General features: G+C 57.7%; 5 protein-coding genes across 5 annotated transcripts; 2 read left to right on the top strand and 3 right to left on the bottom strand.

The window, feature by feature from the left end:
• Positions 1 to 292: 292 nt before the first annotated feature.
• B0I36DRAFT_372608 (isocitrate dehydrogenase subunit 1 mitochondrial precursor) lies at positions 293 to 1,660 on the top strand (the record flags this gene model as incomplete). Its single annotated transcript, XM_046160132.1, has 3 exons — positions 293 to 325; positions 495 to 1,513; positions 1,576 to 1,660. The coding sequence occupies 3 exons, from the start codon at positions 293 to 295 to the stop codon at positions 1,658 to 1,660; spliced, it is 1,137 nt and encodes a 378-aa protein (XP_046014838.1).
• A 729-nt stretch (positions 1,661 to 2,389) lies between these two features.
• Positions 2,390 to 4,561, bottom strand: B0I36DRAFT_238280 (kinase-like domain-containing protein; the record flags this gene model as incomplete). The annotated part of the gene is made up of 3 exons (XM_046149596.1): positions 2,390 to 3,984; positions 4,045 to 4,361; positions 4,449 to 4,561. 3 exons carry the CDS (start codon positions 4,559 to 4,561, stop codon positions 2,390 to 2,392), a joined length of 2,025 nt encoding a protein of 674 aa, XP_046014837.1.
• Positions 4,562 to 5,625: 1,064 nt separating this feature from the next.
• B0I36DRAFT_83772 (uncharacterized protein) lies at positions 5,626 to 6,337 on the top strand. The gene is made up of 2 exons (XM_046163431.1): positions 5,626 to 6,156; positions 6,236 to 6,337. Exons 1-2 carry the CDS (start codon positions 5,803 to 5,805, stop codon positions 6,299 to 6,301), a joined length of 420 nt encoding a protein of 139 aa, XP_046014836.1. The 5' UTR covers positions 5,626 to 5,802; the 3' UTR covers positions 6,302 to 6,337.
• A 155-nt stretch (positions 6,338 to 6,492) lies between these two features.
• Positions 6,493 to 7,552, bottom strand: B0I36DRAFT_208494 (uncharacterized protein; the record flags this gene model as incomplete). Its single annotated transcript, XM_046148871.1, has 2 exons — positions 6,493 to 7,279; positions 7,362 to 7,552. Coding segments are annotated over 2 exons (978 nt in total), but the record flags the coding sequence as incomplete, so codon positions are not given.
• Positions 7,553 to 9,306: 1,754 nt separating this feature from the next.
• B0I36DRAFT_316869 (arginine permease) lies at positions 9,307 to 11,252 on the bottom strand. The gene has a single exon (XM_046153092.1). It carries the CDS (start codon positions 11,124 to 11,126, stop codon positions 9,540 to 9,542), a length of 1,587 nt encoding a protein of 528 aa, XP_046014834.1. The 5' UTR covers positions 11,127 to 11,252; the 3' UTR covers positions 9,307 to 9,539.
• Between the last annotated feature and the right edge of the window lie 1,523 nt (positions 11,253 to 12,775).

The raw sequence follows: 12,775 nt of genomic DNA, 5'->3' as shown, positions 1-12,775 counted from the left end.
AGCGCACTGCAAGCACTGCAAGCAGCAGCAAGGCAGGTCCTGTCCTGGGGGTGCACGGCACTGCGCGCACTGCAAACCACCGCCGGCTCCACCCTCACCACTCGACCCTTCCGCTCACCTTCCCGGGCAGCCACGAGCCTGCCCTCTTTCCTCTCCTGCCCCGACCTCATTCCTGACCTTGACGTTGCTGCCCTCCTCCTCCTCCACTTTGCTCTTCAATCTCCCCTCTGCTGGCACTCTCCCTCTGCCACCCTCACACTTCTACACTTCTCGGTCCCGCAAACCTCTCAACATGCTGTCCCGCAACTCCGCACGGGCTGCCCAGGTACGTGTTTTTTTCACAATCCCCCGCTTCTCCAGTCCGAGCCCTCTTGGTCGCTTTGCCGTGCCCTCGCGGGCCGCATCCAACCCCCAATGGCTCGTGACGACATCTCGCATGTCCCTCGAGAGATATATCGCAGCCTTTCCATGCTGACAATGCCTCCTCCCTCCAGCGCCTGAGCACCGCCGCTTCCCAGCAGGCCACCCGCTCCTTTGCCACCGTCCAGTCCGACATCTTCAAGCCCACAAAGTTTGGCAGCAAGTACACCGTCACCCTCATCCCCGGTGACGGTATCGGTGCCGAGGTCGCCGAGAGCGTCAAGACCATCTTCAAGGCCGACAATGTCCCCATTGACTGGGAGCAGGTCGATGTCTCCGGTGTCGAGAGCGGCCCTCCCGGCACCTCTGAGGGCGTCTTCCGCGAGTCCGTCGCCTCTCTCAAGCGCAACAAGCTCGGCCTCAAGGGTATCCTGCACACCCCCGTCGACCGCTCCGGCCACCAGTCCTTCAACGTCGCCATGCGCCAGGAGCTCGACATCTACGCCTCCGTCTCCCTTGTCAAGAACATCCCCGGCTACCAGACCCGCCACAAGGATGTCGATCTTTGCATCATCCGTGAGAACACCGAGGGTGAGTACTCGGGTCTCGAGCACCAGAGCGTCCCCGGCGTCGTCGAGTCCCTCAAGATCATCACCCGCGCCAAGTCGGAGCGCATCGCCAAGTTCGCCTTTGCCTTTGCCCTGGCCAACAACCGCAAGAAGGTCACCTGCATCCACAAGGCCAACATCATGAAGCTTGCCGACGGCCTCTTCCGCAACACCTTCAAGGAGACCGCCAAGGAGTACCCCACCCTCGAGATCAACGACATGATTGTCGACAACGCCTCCATGCAGTGTGTCTCGCGCCCCCAGCAGTTTGATGTCATGGTCATGCCCAACCTCTACGGTGGCATCCTGTCCAACATCGCCGCCGCTCTCGTCGGTGGCCCTGGTGTCGTCCCCGGCTGCAACATGGGCCGCGACGTCGCCGTTTTCGAGCCCGGCTGCCGTCACGTCGGTCTCGACATCAAGGGCAAGGACCAGGCTAACCCCACTGCCCTGATCCTCTCCGGATCCATGCTCCTCCGCCACCTTGGCCTCGACGACCACGCCAACCGCATCTCTCAGGCCATCTACGCCGTCATCGCTGAGGGGTAAGTCTTCTTTTTCTGTCAGCTCTCGCATTCCTGCAGGCGCACACTAACAACCTTTGCAGCAAGGTCCGTACCCGCGACATGGGTGGCGAGTCCACCACCCACGAGTTCACCCGCGCCATCCTCGACAAGATGGAGACTTTGTAAATTCTAGAACAGCCAGAGTTCTCAAAGTCGTAGTTGGAAACCGAAAGAATAAATGAACAAAGCCCCAACATAAATACCCCAATTCATGAGATACACATCCACCCACCACGTCAACTTCTCCACATTGGAGATTTCAGCCATGTATATCGTCCAAAAACTATAGAGAGCAGGGAGGAATATGGACGGGGGATCAAGACCGGAGAACTGCCTACGGTCCCGAGCAGCGCACACGGCGCGAACGGAGCCCAGGAGACGAGGGCTGCAACATGCAGTGCACCGTATGGGCCAGGATGATACCTCTCGAAAAAGTCACGAATCGACGACTTTTCTTCTGGATATTATGGCGTCCGCCTCGGCTATTATGCTCCAAGCAAGGTGCACACGCCGGGATAGGATTCTGCCATATGGACGGATGCATGAAAGAACATAGCCTTTTGTTTTTTTACCAATCAATTATCTTGTAAACGAAGCCTGATGACATGGACAATGTGAAGTGACCATGCATCGCCATGTCCTAGCAAGGTAGAGCACAAAAAAGAAAAAATGTCTATTGTCCCGCTGACGCCATGACGCCCCCGCCAAGAAAAGCCTCTTGCTGGAAATGTAACGGCCAGCGAAAAAAAAAGTCAAACGCGTTGTACCAGTGCTGCTCCCGCCTCGGGGAAAAAATATCTACACGTCTTGTCTGTACAAACAGCTCTGGACCAGCTCTTTCCCCCCAGCCCACTACTATACCATCTCCTCCTCATCCAGCGGCTCCACGCGGACAAGAATCTCCTCGAGCAGACCCTCGAGGAACGTGCCGACGTCCTTGCCCATGCCCACCGGCTCGCTCTTGTCGAGCCGGTCAATCTCCTTGCACACGTTGGCCAGCTTGTACACGTGCTTGCGGATCTTGTCGTGGGCCGCCTCGGCGCGCTGCCGCTGAGGCGTGATCTTCTCGTTGCGGTAGATCTGCTGCAGCCGTACTTGCCGCCGTTTCAGGGCCTCCTCGAGCGCCGGGAAGATGACGTCGTTCAGCGCGTCCAGCTCGCCGTTAGCGTTCGCTGGTGACGGCGATGGGAAGGACTCGGGTGGTGGCGGTAGCTGCTTCGGCTGGGCGGCTGCTTTCGAGGCAAATGCCTGTGCAGATCGTTGAGGTGAGCTCTGTGGCGTGATATTCTGGACAGGTTGATGGGTGCCGCTAGCACCACGGAACGGTGGTATCTCGGGAATGATGAATGAGCTGGGTTTCGATGGCGACCTTTGCTGCGGTTGCTGCGGTTGAAGATGCGTCTGGGAGTTCTTGGCTGACAGGATATGCGGCTGTATCGCCCGAGGAGGTGCCTGCGCAAAGAGTGGCTGAATGTGAGGTGACTGCATATTCAACTGCGCCATGTCTTCTTGGAGTTGGTGCTGTAATGCTTGGTCGTAGTCCACAGATGTCATGGTCGCCACTGGTGCGGCATGTCTGGGTGGTCGTGGTGTCTCTCCATCAAGCGGCTGTGGCGGCAGCTTTCTCGGCGAAGCAGGAAGCGGTACTTTGGTTGGCGAGGGCGGTGGCAGTGCGGAGACCGGTTTCCGTTGTGGTGATCCTTGTCTCGAGTTGCCGCCATTTGCCTTCAGGGTGCTGCCCGAGGCCGAGGCAAAGTCATGCGCTGAGACCTTGGACGGCGACGTCGCCCGAGGGCTTTCGCCATGGTTCGCATCAAGTGGCCGAGATGCCCGGGCATTCCTCGCAGAGTCATTCATATCATTGAGACTTGGCCTGGTCACGATCCCTCCGCGGTCGCCGACGAGCCGCACGGTTCCAAAATCCCACATGTCTTCGTTGACCTGCTCTCGCTGAACAGGCTCCTGATTCTCATCGTACGGGTCGTCATCTTCAGATTTGTGCGTCGCGCGCCATCTGCTGTGTCTCTCAATGAGTTCTGTGAGATATGTCGTCTTCTTCGCCTTCCGAATGAAAGGGTGTTTTAATAGTTCTCTGGCTACTGGTCGATCCTTTGGATCTCGCTGTAGGCACAGTTCTATGAAGTCCTTGAAAGCTTTGGTGAAATTGCCCTCAAGTCTTGGAGGCGGGTTCTTTGGGATCAAGAAGAGGACCTTCATCGGGTGGATATCGGCATATGGCGGCTCTCCATTTGCCAATTCGAGTGCCGTTATTCCCAAGGACCAGATGTCTGCCTTGTGGTCGTATCCGGACTGTTTAATGACCTCGGGCGCCATCCAGAACGGCGTGCCTACGAACGTGTTCTTTTTGGTCATTGTGGCAGACAGCTGGCCCGAGACACCAAAATCGGCGAGCTTGACCTGCCCATTAGAGCCAAGCAGCACGTTTGCAGCTATCGTCCTGTCAGCACAAAATCTCCACTGGAAGCCACATCAACTCCCAATGGCCATACCTTTGACATCACGGTGCAGCTTTTTATCAGCATGGAGGTAATCCAAGCCGAGCAGCAGCTCGCGCACAATAATGGCGATGTAGTCCTCTCCGATATGGCCCGGCTTCATCAGGTCGGCGCAGCTTCCGCCCGAGCAGAATTCCATGACGATCCAGAGCTCGGCGCCTTTTGCATATGAGCCATAGTATTTCGTGACGTATGGCGACTGGAGCTCCGAAAGAATCGCAATCTCTTGAATTATGTCCTCCACCTCGTCTTCTGCGCTCTCGATGTCGATGACCTTGATCGCAACAGCTTGTCCTGTCCTCTTCTCTACACTGTAACCGCGAGACCCCTGGTGTTAGTCGAACCGAAGTACGTGACGTGGTTACCAAGATTGCGAAATTGGACGGAACGAAACGAACCCTTTAAAGACCTTGCCGAAACTGCCTCCACCGATGCAAAACTCCTTTGTGTATAACAGCTCCGGGTCCAATGCCTCGTTGGCTCTGCCATCATCATAATACCGGTCCGCCATGGCGATTTGCGGGGGGGGGCCCTTTCCTTCAGGTCGCAGAATTTGAGAATGCTCCCGTCGCGGTAGAGCTTGTATGGTCCGAGGCCGGTTCACGCGGTCGGTTGGAATCTGGTGTGGTAGGTTCACCGGGGTTCGTGATTCAGACGAGCAGTCCCGCGCCGAGCATTACAGGGTGGGATATATTTTGTCGGACAAGAGGACTTCTGGCTGTCCGGATTGGCGGCTCGAGAGAGCTTGGCGAGAGGAAGAAGAAGGTCTGCTGTCCGTGCGGGACGGTTCGCAGTGTGCTGGCCGCGAACCGATTCGGGTTTGCCGTTCGGACGGTGGCCGGTCGTGTTCGGCGGGCGGTGAGAAGTTGATCAGCTTCGACGAGGGCTAGCTGTGAACACGGCACGACATTCCAGTCAGGTCGGCAGGTCGGCAGCTGCTGGGCGGAGGGCAAGAGCGCGGAAATGATGCGCCACAGTGCCGTGGAGTGTAAGTTGGGTGCAATGGGGTGAGACGGAGGGAAAGAAAAGGAACAGTGGTGAGACAATGGCGACGATCTCGAAATGGCCAAACGGAGCCGGGGCACGGGATCTGCGTTGCTGCGGGGAAGGCGGTTGACTGTTTTGGTGGATTCGAATTGCGGACAGGGCAGGCAGTGGCCAAGTGCAAGGCCAGGAGAGGGAGGACTAGGCCCGGGGTGCGGGCTCCTACTTCATGCCCCCAGATATGCGGAAGACTCGACACAGCGGCGGCCGCAAGAGCGAGGGTTGTTTGGCGAACAAGTTGTTGTTTTGTTTTGGTTGGCCGTTGCTGGCGGCCGTTGTTGTGGTGGTGGTCGCAGGCCGTCGCTGCACTTTCCCATTGGGGGATTGGAGAGGTAGTGGAGGGGTAGGTACGTACCTTACGCAGTACGGTACGTAGCAGCCTTGGAACCGACGAAACCGCCAGGCGAGGCCACCAACCAGAGCGCAGGCTTGGAGCCCTGGGCTCCATGCATAAACGCAGGGCGGGCAGTGGCTGGTCAACGCTGTGACGGGGGCCCGGCTCTCGTGCCTCCTCAGCCTGTTGTCAATTGCCATGTTTGATTGGACCAGGGCGGTCCCGGGATGGAATTATGCCTGCCATTCTATGGAATCTCACTCACTAGCCTGGCGACTAGGCCGGTGGCTTTGTGCCTGTCTCATCAAACACACGCCAGCTAGCTCCGCGCTTCACCGTCGTCCTCAAACAGGCCGTCCGTCCCACAGTCGGCGATGGCATTGAATTCGTCATTGGGATTCTCGTATGCCAAGCACCCCTGTGCCTGGCCGCCTGCCCAGGTGGGCTGTGGCAGATCCAGCGATCCGGGGGTTCCCACTCCGCACAATCCACCATCACCATGCATGACTGACAGGCCGCCCCAATCCCCCAATCCCCAGATTAACAACTTGCCAGTCCTTTGGTTCAAAAACACCATTCCTCAGGCCCTGAGCGGCGTGCCTGCCAGTCCCTGCCAAGCCCTGCTTTCGTTGCCGAGTCTGCCCTTTGGCTTGAGCTTTGAGCCATCAGCCACTGTCTATCCTCCCACGTGTCTGTCTCACTCGGAAGCTACTTCCTTGAGACCTACTGTACGTACTCGTGTCCCTTTTCCCAAATGTCTTTCTTTCTTTTCCCGTACCAGTGCCAAGAATAACTCTGTCACGCCAGAGCCAGAAACACGCCAGAGTCCTTCCGCGCTTCCAATGTCAGAAACAATGTTTCCTCGTGGACTAGACAACGAGCGCGGCGTGTCTCCACCCCGGGGAGTGAAGCATGGGTGCGCACCCCAGCGGCTGGTGCCGCTTTTACAGCAAAGGCTCCAGAAGCTTGAAGAGCGGGCTGGCCGTTGAGACGCCTAGGGCGCGACCAAAGTATTCCATCTCGACCTTGTTTGTGTTGATGTGCGTCATATTGCCGAACCACTTGTCGAGCACTCCCTGGCCAATGTTGCGCATGCTCGTCTCCATCTCCAGGCGGAGCTTGTTGATCATCTTGGCGACGCCCTCGCGGCCATAGATGTTGGCAAACATGAAGGGCCGGCCCAGTCCCACCGCCCGGACGCCCAGGGCGAGCAGCATAAGCACGTGGGTGCCATGCCTCACTCCGCCGTCCGCATAAATCTCCAGCTGGTTGAACACCTCGGGGTACTGGCTGTGCAGGTCAAGCAGGACCTCGACCGCCGTGGGCATGTTGTCGACTTGTCTCCCGCCGTGGTTCGAGACATAGACGGCCTTGAGACCAAGATCGGCGCATCTCTTGATGTCGAGCGCAGAGGTGAGGCCCTTTGGCACAATGGGCAGGTCCGTCATTGTGCGCAGCTCCGCTAGGGTCTCCAGGGTGAACGCGTCCTTGTGCGCGCTCTCGCTAGATGTTGAGACACGCTCATTGCGATCACGGAGGCCCTGGATGCCCATGTTATCGACAGTCACGAAGATCGCCTTGAAGCCTGCGGCCTTGATGCGCTTCAGCTCGTTCCGCAGCCGCGTCCGGTCGTCCCACATGTACTGCTGATGGAACATGACTTGGCCTTGCGTGGCAGCATTCGCAATCTGCTCAATGCTGAGCGTCGAGGAGATGCTCGGCACATAAAGGATGCCCGCATCGCCAGCCGCCTTTACGAGGTTCGCCTCTGCTTGGCTGTTGGCGCGCCCAGCCTGGGCTGCAGGGGCGATGAAGAAAGGTGCGGAGAAGTTGTACCCGAGGACGGTGGAGCTATGACGAAAGGTGAGACATTGTTGACCGCCAATCTCTCCTCCGGCGCTAAACCGTGGTGACGACGCAAAGGGGGACTTACTCAAGTCTTGTTGTTGTTACCTGGTTGAAGAGGTACTTGTTCAGAATAATCTTGTTCCAGATTTCCATGTTCTCGATGTAGGTGGTTTCTCCCAACGAGGCGGTTCGGTAGTAGACGTAATCCTTCGTCTGCAAGTAGTTCTTCGCGGCGATCTGGTAGTCATTGATGGCGACCATGTCGCCGATGGGTGGTTTCTGTCCAGCAACCCATGGTCCGGTATTGAGTCCTGAATCCGGGATGCCCTGGAAGAACTCCTGGTCAATGACCGCTGCCGTTGTCGGAAAACCGAAGCTCACAACGAGCACGGTGACCAAGGCGTGTACAAGCATTTTATAGCAATGTGAGGCTTCGTGTCCGCCAAGATAGTCAAGGGATATTAACCATATGACAAACTGAGACCTTCTTGGGCTTGGCCGTGTACCAGATGATGAAAAGACTTGGGAGACACGCTTTGCGGGAAAGAAAAAGGATTGAGATCGCGAGACAAAATGAGCACAGTGGCGTTGGCAAAATAACGGTCTGTCCAGGACCCTTATATGAACTGCTCGAGTTTCCGCTTCTTCCTCAGCCGCATGTGTGCGCGACACCTGACGAGGCATTGGGGCCTGCAGTCTTGACCTGCCCAGCATACGAGCCGCCGTGAGGCCTGGCCCTGGCGCCGATAGTCCGCCAATAAATGCCTGGCTTGTCGTCGAGATAAATCACCGTCCCGTGCGGAGCTAACGAGCTCGGCGGTCTGCTGCGGTAGTGCTCACCCAGCATCATGCATCCGGGACGGGATGGACCCCTGCCAGTGACATTCCAGCGGGCCCGGACCCTGAGTCCAGGCCAGTCTCTTGATGCCTGGTCAGCAGCGAAAAGAAAAAGCAAATAAACCACAGGGACCAGCCTGCCGGGCGGAGTCAGCCGTGCGCGCGTAGAGGCATGCTCAATGGGGCTCACTGATGGCGTCAGGCATGGCCTGGCGGTTCGGGGTATCATGCTGCTAGGCTCTCAACGGTCCCGCGCCAATGCTCGGATAAGAGGGACGGGGTCTTCGAAAGCAGGCCGCGATATCCACCCTGCTGTTGCTTCCCACTCTGCTGCATTCACGGCTACAACCGTCTCGGCAGGAGCCTCGGGGCTGCCACGTCGTACCGTGGAGGCATGGTATACGAGCTTGCTTGCAGTAGATTGCTGCGGCTGAACCGGCTTATCGGACCCAAGCAGGTCTCTTGCATTGGGACCCGGTCCTGCTTCGTGATATCATGGCCATTGGTAGCGATGCTCTTTGGTGTGTGGTGCTGCACCATGCGGTGGTGATGGGAGGTTTGCTGGCAGCAGCTACGTCAGCCGACGTGGTTGTATGACGTGAGTGCACTGCGGATGCTGTGGGCCAACCAGCCAGTGGCATGTAATGCTGCCAACAGCGGCTGTTGGGGGAGGTTTGCAGATCTTTGCTAGGCCGACAGCACGAAAAGGGGAACCGTTCAGTTGCTCCCTGTGGAATGCACCACGGGATGCTCCTTGCTAGTCGGACCTTTGGAAACGGCAAGTTACATATGCCTGCATTCCCACGTGTTTGCCATACCCGCCATGTTGGTCGAGAAAGTATAAAGTGTAGTAAGCAAAAAGAGATAGGATCGTCTCAAGGGCGACTTCGTGCACCGAATCAACTCTTGTGGTTAATCAGCTGGCGGAGTTCCATCAGTCCCCGGCCTGGTGCAGCAGTGACAGGCCCGTATTTGACCACGCATCACCGATGCAGCCGTCGAGGGTCCAAATCCGTCTTGCAAGATCCAAATCTAGCACACCAGTGGTCAGCCAAGTAGCCATTTTCGCGGGAGTTTTAAACTTTCTACTTGCACCAATGCAATGATCAGGCGATGCAATTACCTCAAAGGGGGCAAGCGAATGCAAGATTTTAGGCTCCCGCAAAGAACACGGCTCAGCCCCAAGCACTCAGCCCGCGATCCGGCATGCAATTTTGTCGCTAAAGAATAAGATCATTATTACTCTATGGTATCCATGCTATGCAGAAATCATACGCTTTTTTCAGCCAAATGAAACCCCCGCCCAACGCCTTCCGATACTATGCATCTTTTGTTGAAAATATACAGTGCGTCTTCCCTCTACCCGTCATCATACAACGACGGTAATGCAGAACAAGCCAGGTTCTCGTCACACCACGCCACATAGTTAGTTCTTCTCGCCAGCATGGTCCCGGATCAGCTGGACGTCGTCAATCTTGATCAGAGACCACTTGCGGTCGACCAGCAGCTTGTGGCCCATGAAGAGCACGACGAAGAGAATCAAGCTGATGTAGGCCGCGAAGAAGTCGCTGACATCCCACTCCATAAAGACAGTGAAGCCGTTGGTCAGGATGATCAGGATGCAGAAGAACAGGCCGAACCAGGTGAGGTAGGGCTGGAACCGGGCGGCGTACACAAGGTCGGTCTTGCGCGAGATGCCGCGGTGGGCGAGGATCTTCTGGAAGCGCAGGTGGCAGATGAGGATGCACGACCAGCTGATGAAGCCGGCAATGGCGGTGATGTTGAGCAGCCAGCCAAAGACCTTCTCACCGCTCGCGGACAGGTTGAGGAAGGCCAGCAGGCCAATGGCAGAGGTGGTGGCGACCGCGGCGTACGGCACACCGTGCTTGTTGGTGTAAGTGAGGACCTCGGGGGCGTGCTTCTCCTTGGCGAGGGCGACAAGGATGCGGCTGCCCGAGTAGACGTTCGAGTTTGCGGCTGAAAGCACCGCAGTGAGGAGCACAGCATTGATGATGTGCGGCAGGACCGGGACACCGGCGAGGTTGGCGGCAATGACCAGGGGCGAGGCGGCTGCGTCGGTGGAGCCGAGGAGGAGGTCTTCGGTGTTGTAGGGGACCAGCACGCCGATGAAGAAGATGGTGGCGACAAAGAGCGCGTAGATGCCCCAGAAGGTCCAGCGAATAGCGCTGGGCACGTTCTTCTCCGGGTTTTCGACCTCGCCGGCACCAACACCGACAAGCTCCGCACCCTGGAAGCTGAAGCCGGCAGTGACAAGGACAGACCAGAAGCCGACAAACTTGCCGACGGAACCCTCGACCATGTACTCGGCAAAGGGGCCGGGCTCGACCCAGGCGCTGAAGCCCAGATAGCCGTTCTTGCCCGCGCCAGCGTCGATGCAGATGGCGAAGATGATGAAGCCGACAATCGTGACGACCTTGATGCTCGAGAACCACATCTCGAACTCACCAAACCAGCGGATGGGCATGAAGTTGAGAGCGGTGAAGACGACCCAGAAGACGGCAATAAAGATGCCGACGCTCAGGTCGGCATTCCAAAACTGGATGATGAGGCCGGCAGCAACGAGCTCGAGAGCGAACGTGATGGACCAGCTGAACCAGTAGATCCAGCCCATAGAGAAGCCGAGCGAGCTGTCGAGGAAGCGGGAGGCGTAGGCAGTGAAGGAGCCAGCGACAGGCATGTAGGTAGCCATCTCGCCGAGGGCAGACATGACCGAGTAGACGATGGAGCCGATGAAGATGAAGGCGAGGAGGGTTCCCACGGGGCCGGCGCTGGCGAGGGCCTCGCCGCTGCCGAGGAAGAGGCCGGTGCCAATGGTGCCGCCAATGGCGATGAACTGAAGGTGGAAGCTGCTGAGCCCGCGGTGCAGCTCTGCATTGCCGGCCTCGAGGTCCTCGCGAGAAGTCGAGGCGCTGGCGTTGAAGGCACCCATCTCGGCCGGAGTGGTCGACACGGGCTTGGCCTTGTCGCCTTGAGGGAGGGAGTCGGCACCCATTGGAAGCTGGAGTACAGTGGGGAGAAGGAGATTCGGCGGTCCTCTTGAGCAGGAGAGAAGAGAGGGGAGAGAGCTTTGGGGCTTGAGCACGACGCGACAGAGACTTCACGAGGGGGACGACACGAGCTAGGAGGGATTATTATATTGCTATTAGTCAATGGATCCATCCCGACTCCAGGCGGCCGGTGGAGTGACGGTTGGCCCATCGCGCTACACCTCGACCTCCGGAGACTGGCGAGAACAGGGTCTGGACGGCGAGAGCGAGGTGCACCGAGTGGGCCCACCAGCGACAATCCTCGGATTGCAAGAGGAGAATTTTTCTCGTGCTGGTTGCTGTCGGATCCAGACGGTCGCGAGCAGCGGTTGCAGTCGGGACTTTGGGGAGCCAAGCGGCGTCATGGCTCGGCCGGCCGGGTAGTAGTGGCATGCTGTGGCTACGTTGACCTGGCTTCGGTGCGCGAATGGGAAAACAGTGCAGGCAGGAGAAAGAAAGAGAAAAAGACCCCTGCCAGGGGCGCAGAGCCGCACTACGTATGGCAGGCCTGCCACTTCGCGGCTGGCGGCCAGTCCGGTCCAAGCCCTGCAGCCAATCACAGCTCGTCCTCGAAAAGAAAAACACTCTTTTCAGCCTGCCCAGGTGGCCTACCACCAAAGCCGCGCGGGCCGAATGTCATCGTCCCACTTTTTATCCGCCCCTTGCGATTTTTTTTTCTCTCTAATGCGCACGTCTTCCTTAGCACTTCGCCGCTATCTCAAGGTAATTATCAAGAATCTGATATTGCCGCCGGTCATCATCGCCCGTCTGGGAACCGCTCCAGCAGATATTGCTCTCCCATTACTCGCCACTTTTAGCAACGCTTTGGCTACCCCGGTCCGTCCCAGACGAGTCAATGGTCCACCAGAGCTTTCCGCATGCGCATGCCTGTAAAACAGCAAGTACAACTCCAGCACACCCCCAGGCGGAATTAGCCGACACCTTGCGAGCACTTTGAAGCACTTCCGTGAGCTGCTTGCCCTCCGGACCTGGTGTTTCGGGCCCTGCCGATGGGGCTGGGTTCTTCTCAGCTAGGCCTTTCCCCGTCACCGAGCACCCCGCTCGTCGTCTTGCGGCGACCACTGCTGCAAAATAGGAAAAATTACCACAGATCGACGGAGCCAGAAGAAGATAACTTGCGAACCATTTCCCTCGCGTCAGTGCGCATGCTGCGTAAACAGGGAGCACGTGCCGACAGACGTGCTGAAGCTTAGCCACCCCCAACACCAATCTTCAGCCTCTCTAGCCACTGAGAAATTCCAAACCACAAGTCGAACGAGCAACACGCATCGTGATTTTGCCGAGCCAAGTAGTGCCATGTCCTAATTGTCTACCGCAGAAATACAATCCCCAGACGCAGACATAAGCTCAGGGCTTCTCTCCACATTGACTAAACGTACGCTACTAACTAACGTACTTTAGGTCCTAATCTTTCAGGGTCTTCCCTCCGTGTGCGACCTTTCATGTCCCGCCAGTCTCTGATCGGGCTATTTAGTCCTCAAAAGGTCTCATATCTCCCACATCTCGTGACAAACTCTCCACCGTGCCATGACCTTGGCGCCACGTTCCCCCCTGACTGGGCTCCCGGGCCCGGGATGGGCTTGACGCCGCCCGG

Source organism: Microdochium trichocladiopsis, assembly GCF_020744255.1.
Source record: "Microdochium trichocladiopsis strain MPI-CAGE-CH-0230 chromosome Unknown B0I36scaffold_3, whole genome shotgun sequence".
NCBI lineage: Eukaryota > Fungi > Ascomycota > Sordariomycetes > Xylariales > Microdochiaceae > Microdochium > Microdochium trichocladiopsis.
Note: the sequence above shows the minus strand (reverse complement) of the source record. Positions and strands in the feature narration are given on the sequence as shown.

Coding starts and splice junctions, on each gene's coding strand:
- B0I36DRAFT_316869 (XM_046153092.1), bottom strand. CDS start 11,126: ATGGGTGCCGACTCCCTCCCTCAAGGCGACAAGGCCAAGCCCGTGTCG.
- B0I36DRAFT_83772 (XM_046163431.1), top strand. CDS start 5,803: ATGGCATTGAATTCGTCATTGGGATTCTCGTATGCCAAGCACCCCTGT. Junction 6,157..6,235: donor CTACTTCCTTGAGACCTACT/GTACGTACTCGT, acceptor CTGTCACGCCAG/AGCCAGAAACACGCCAGAGT.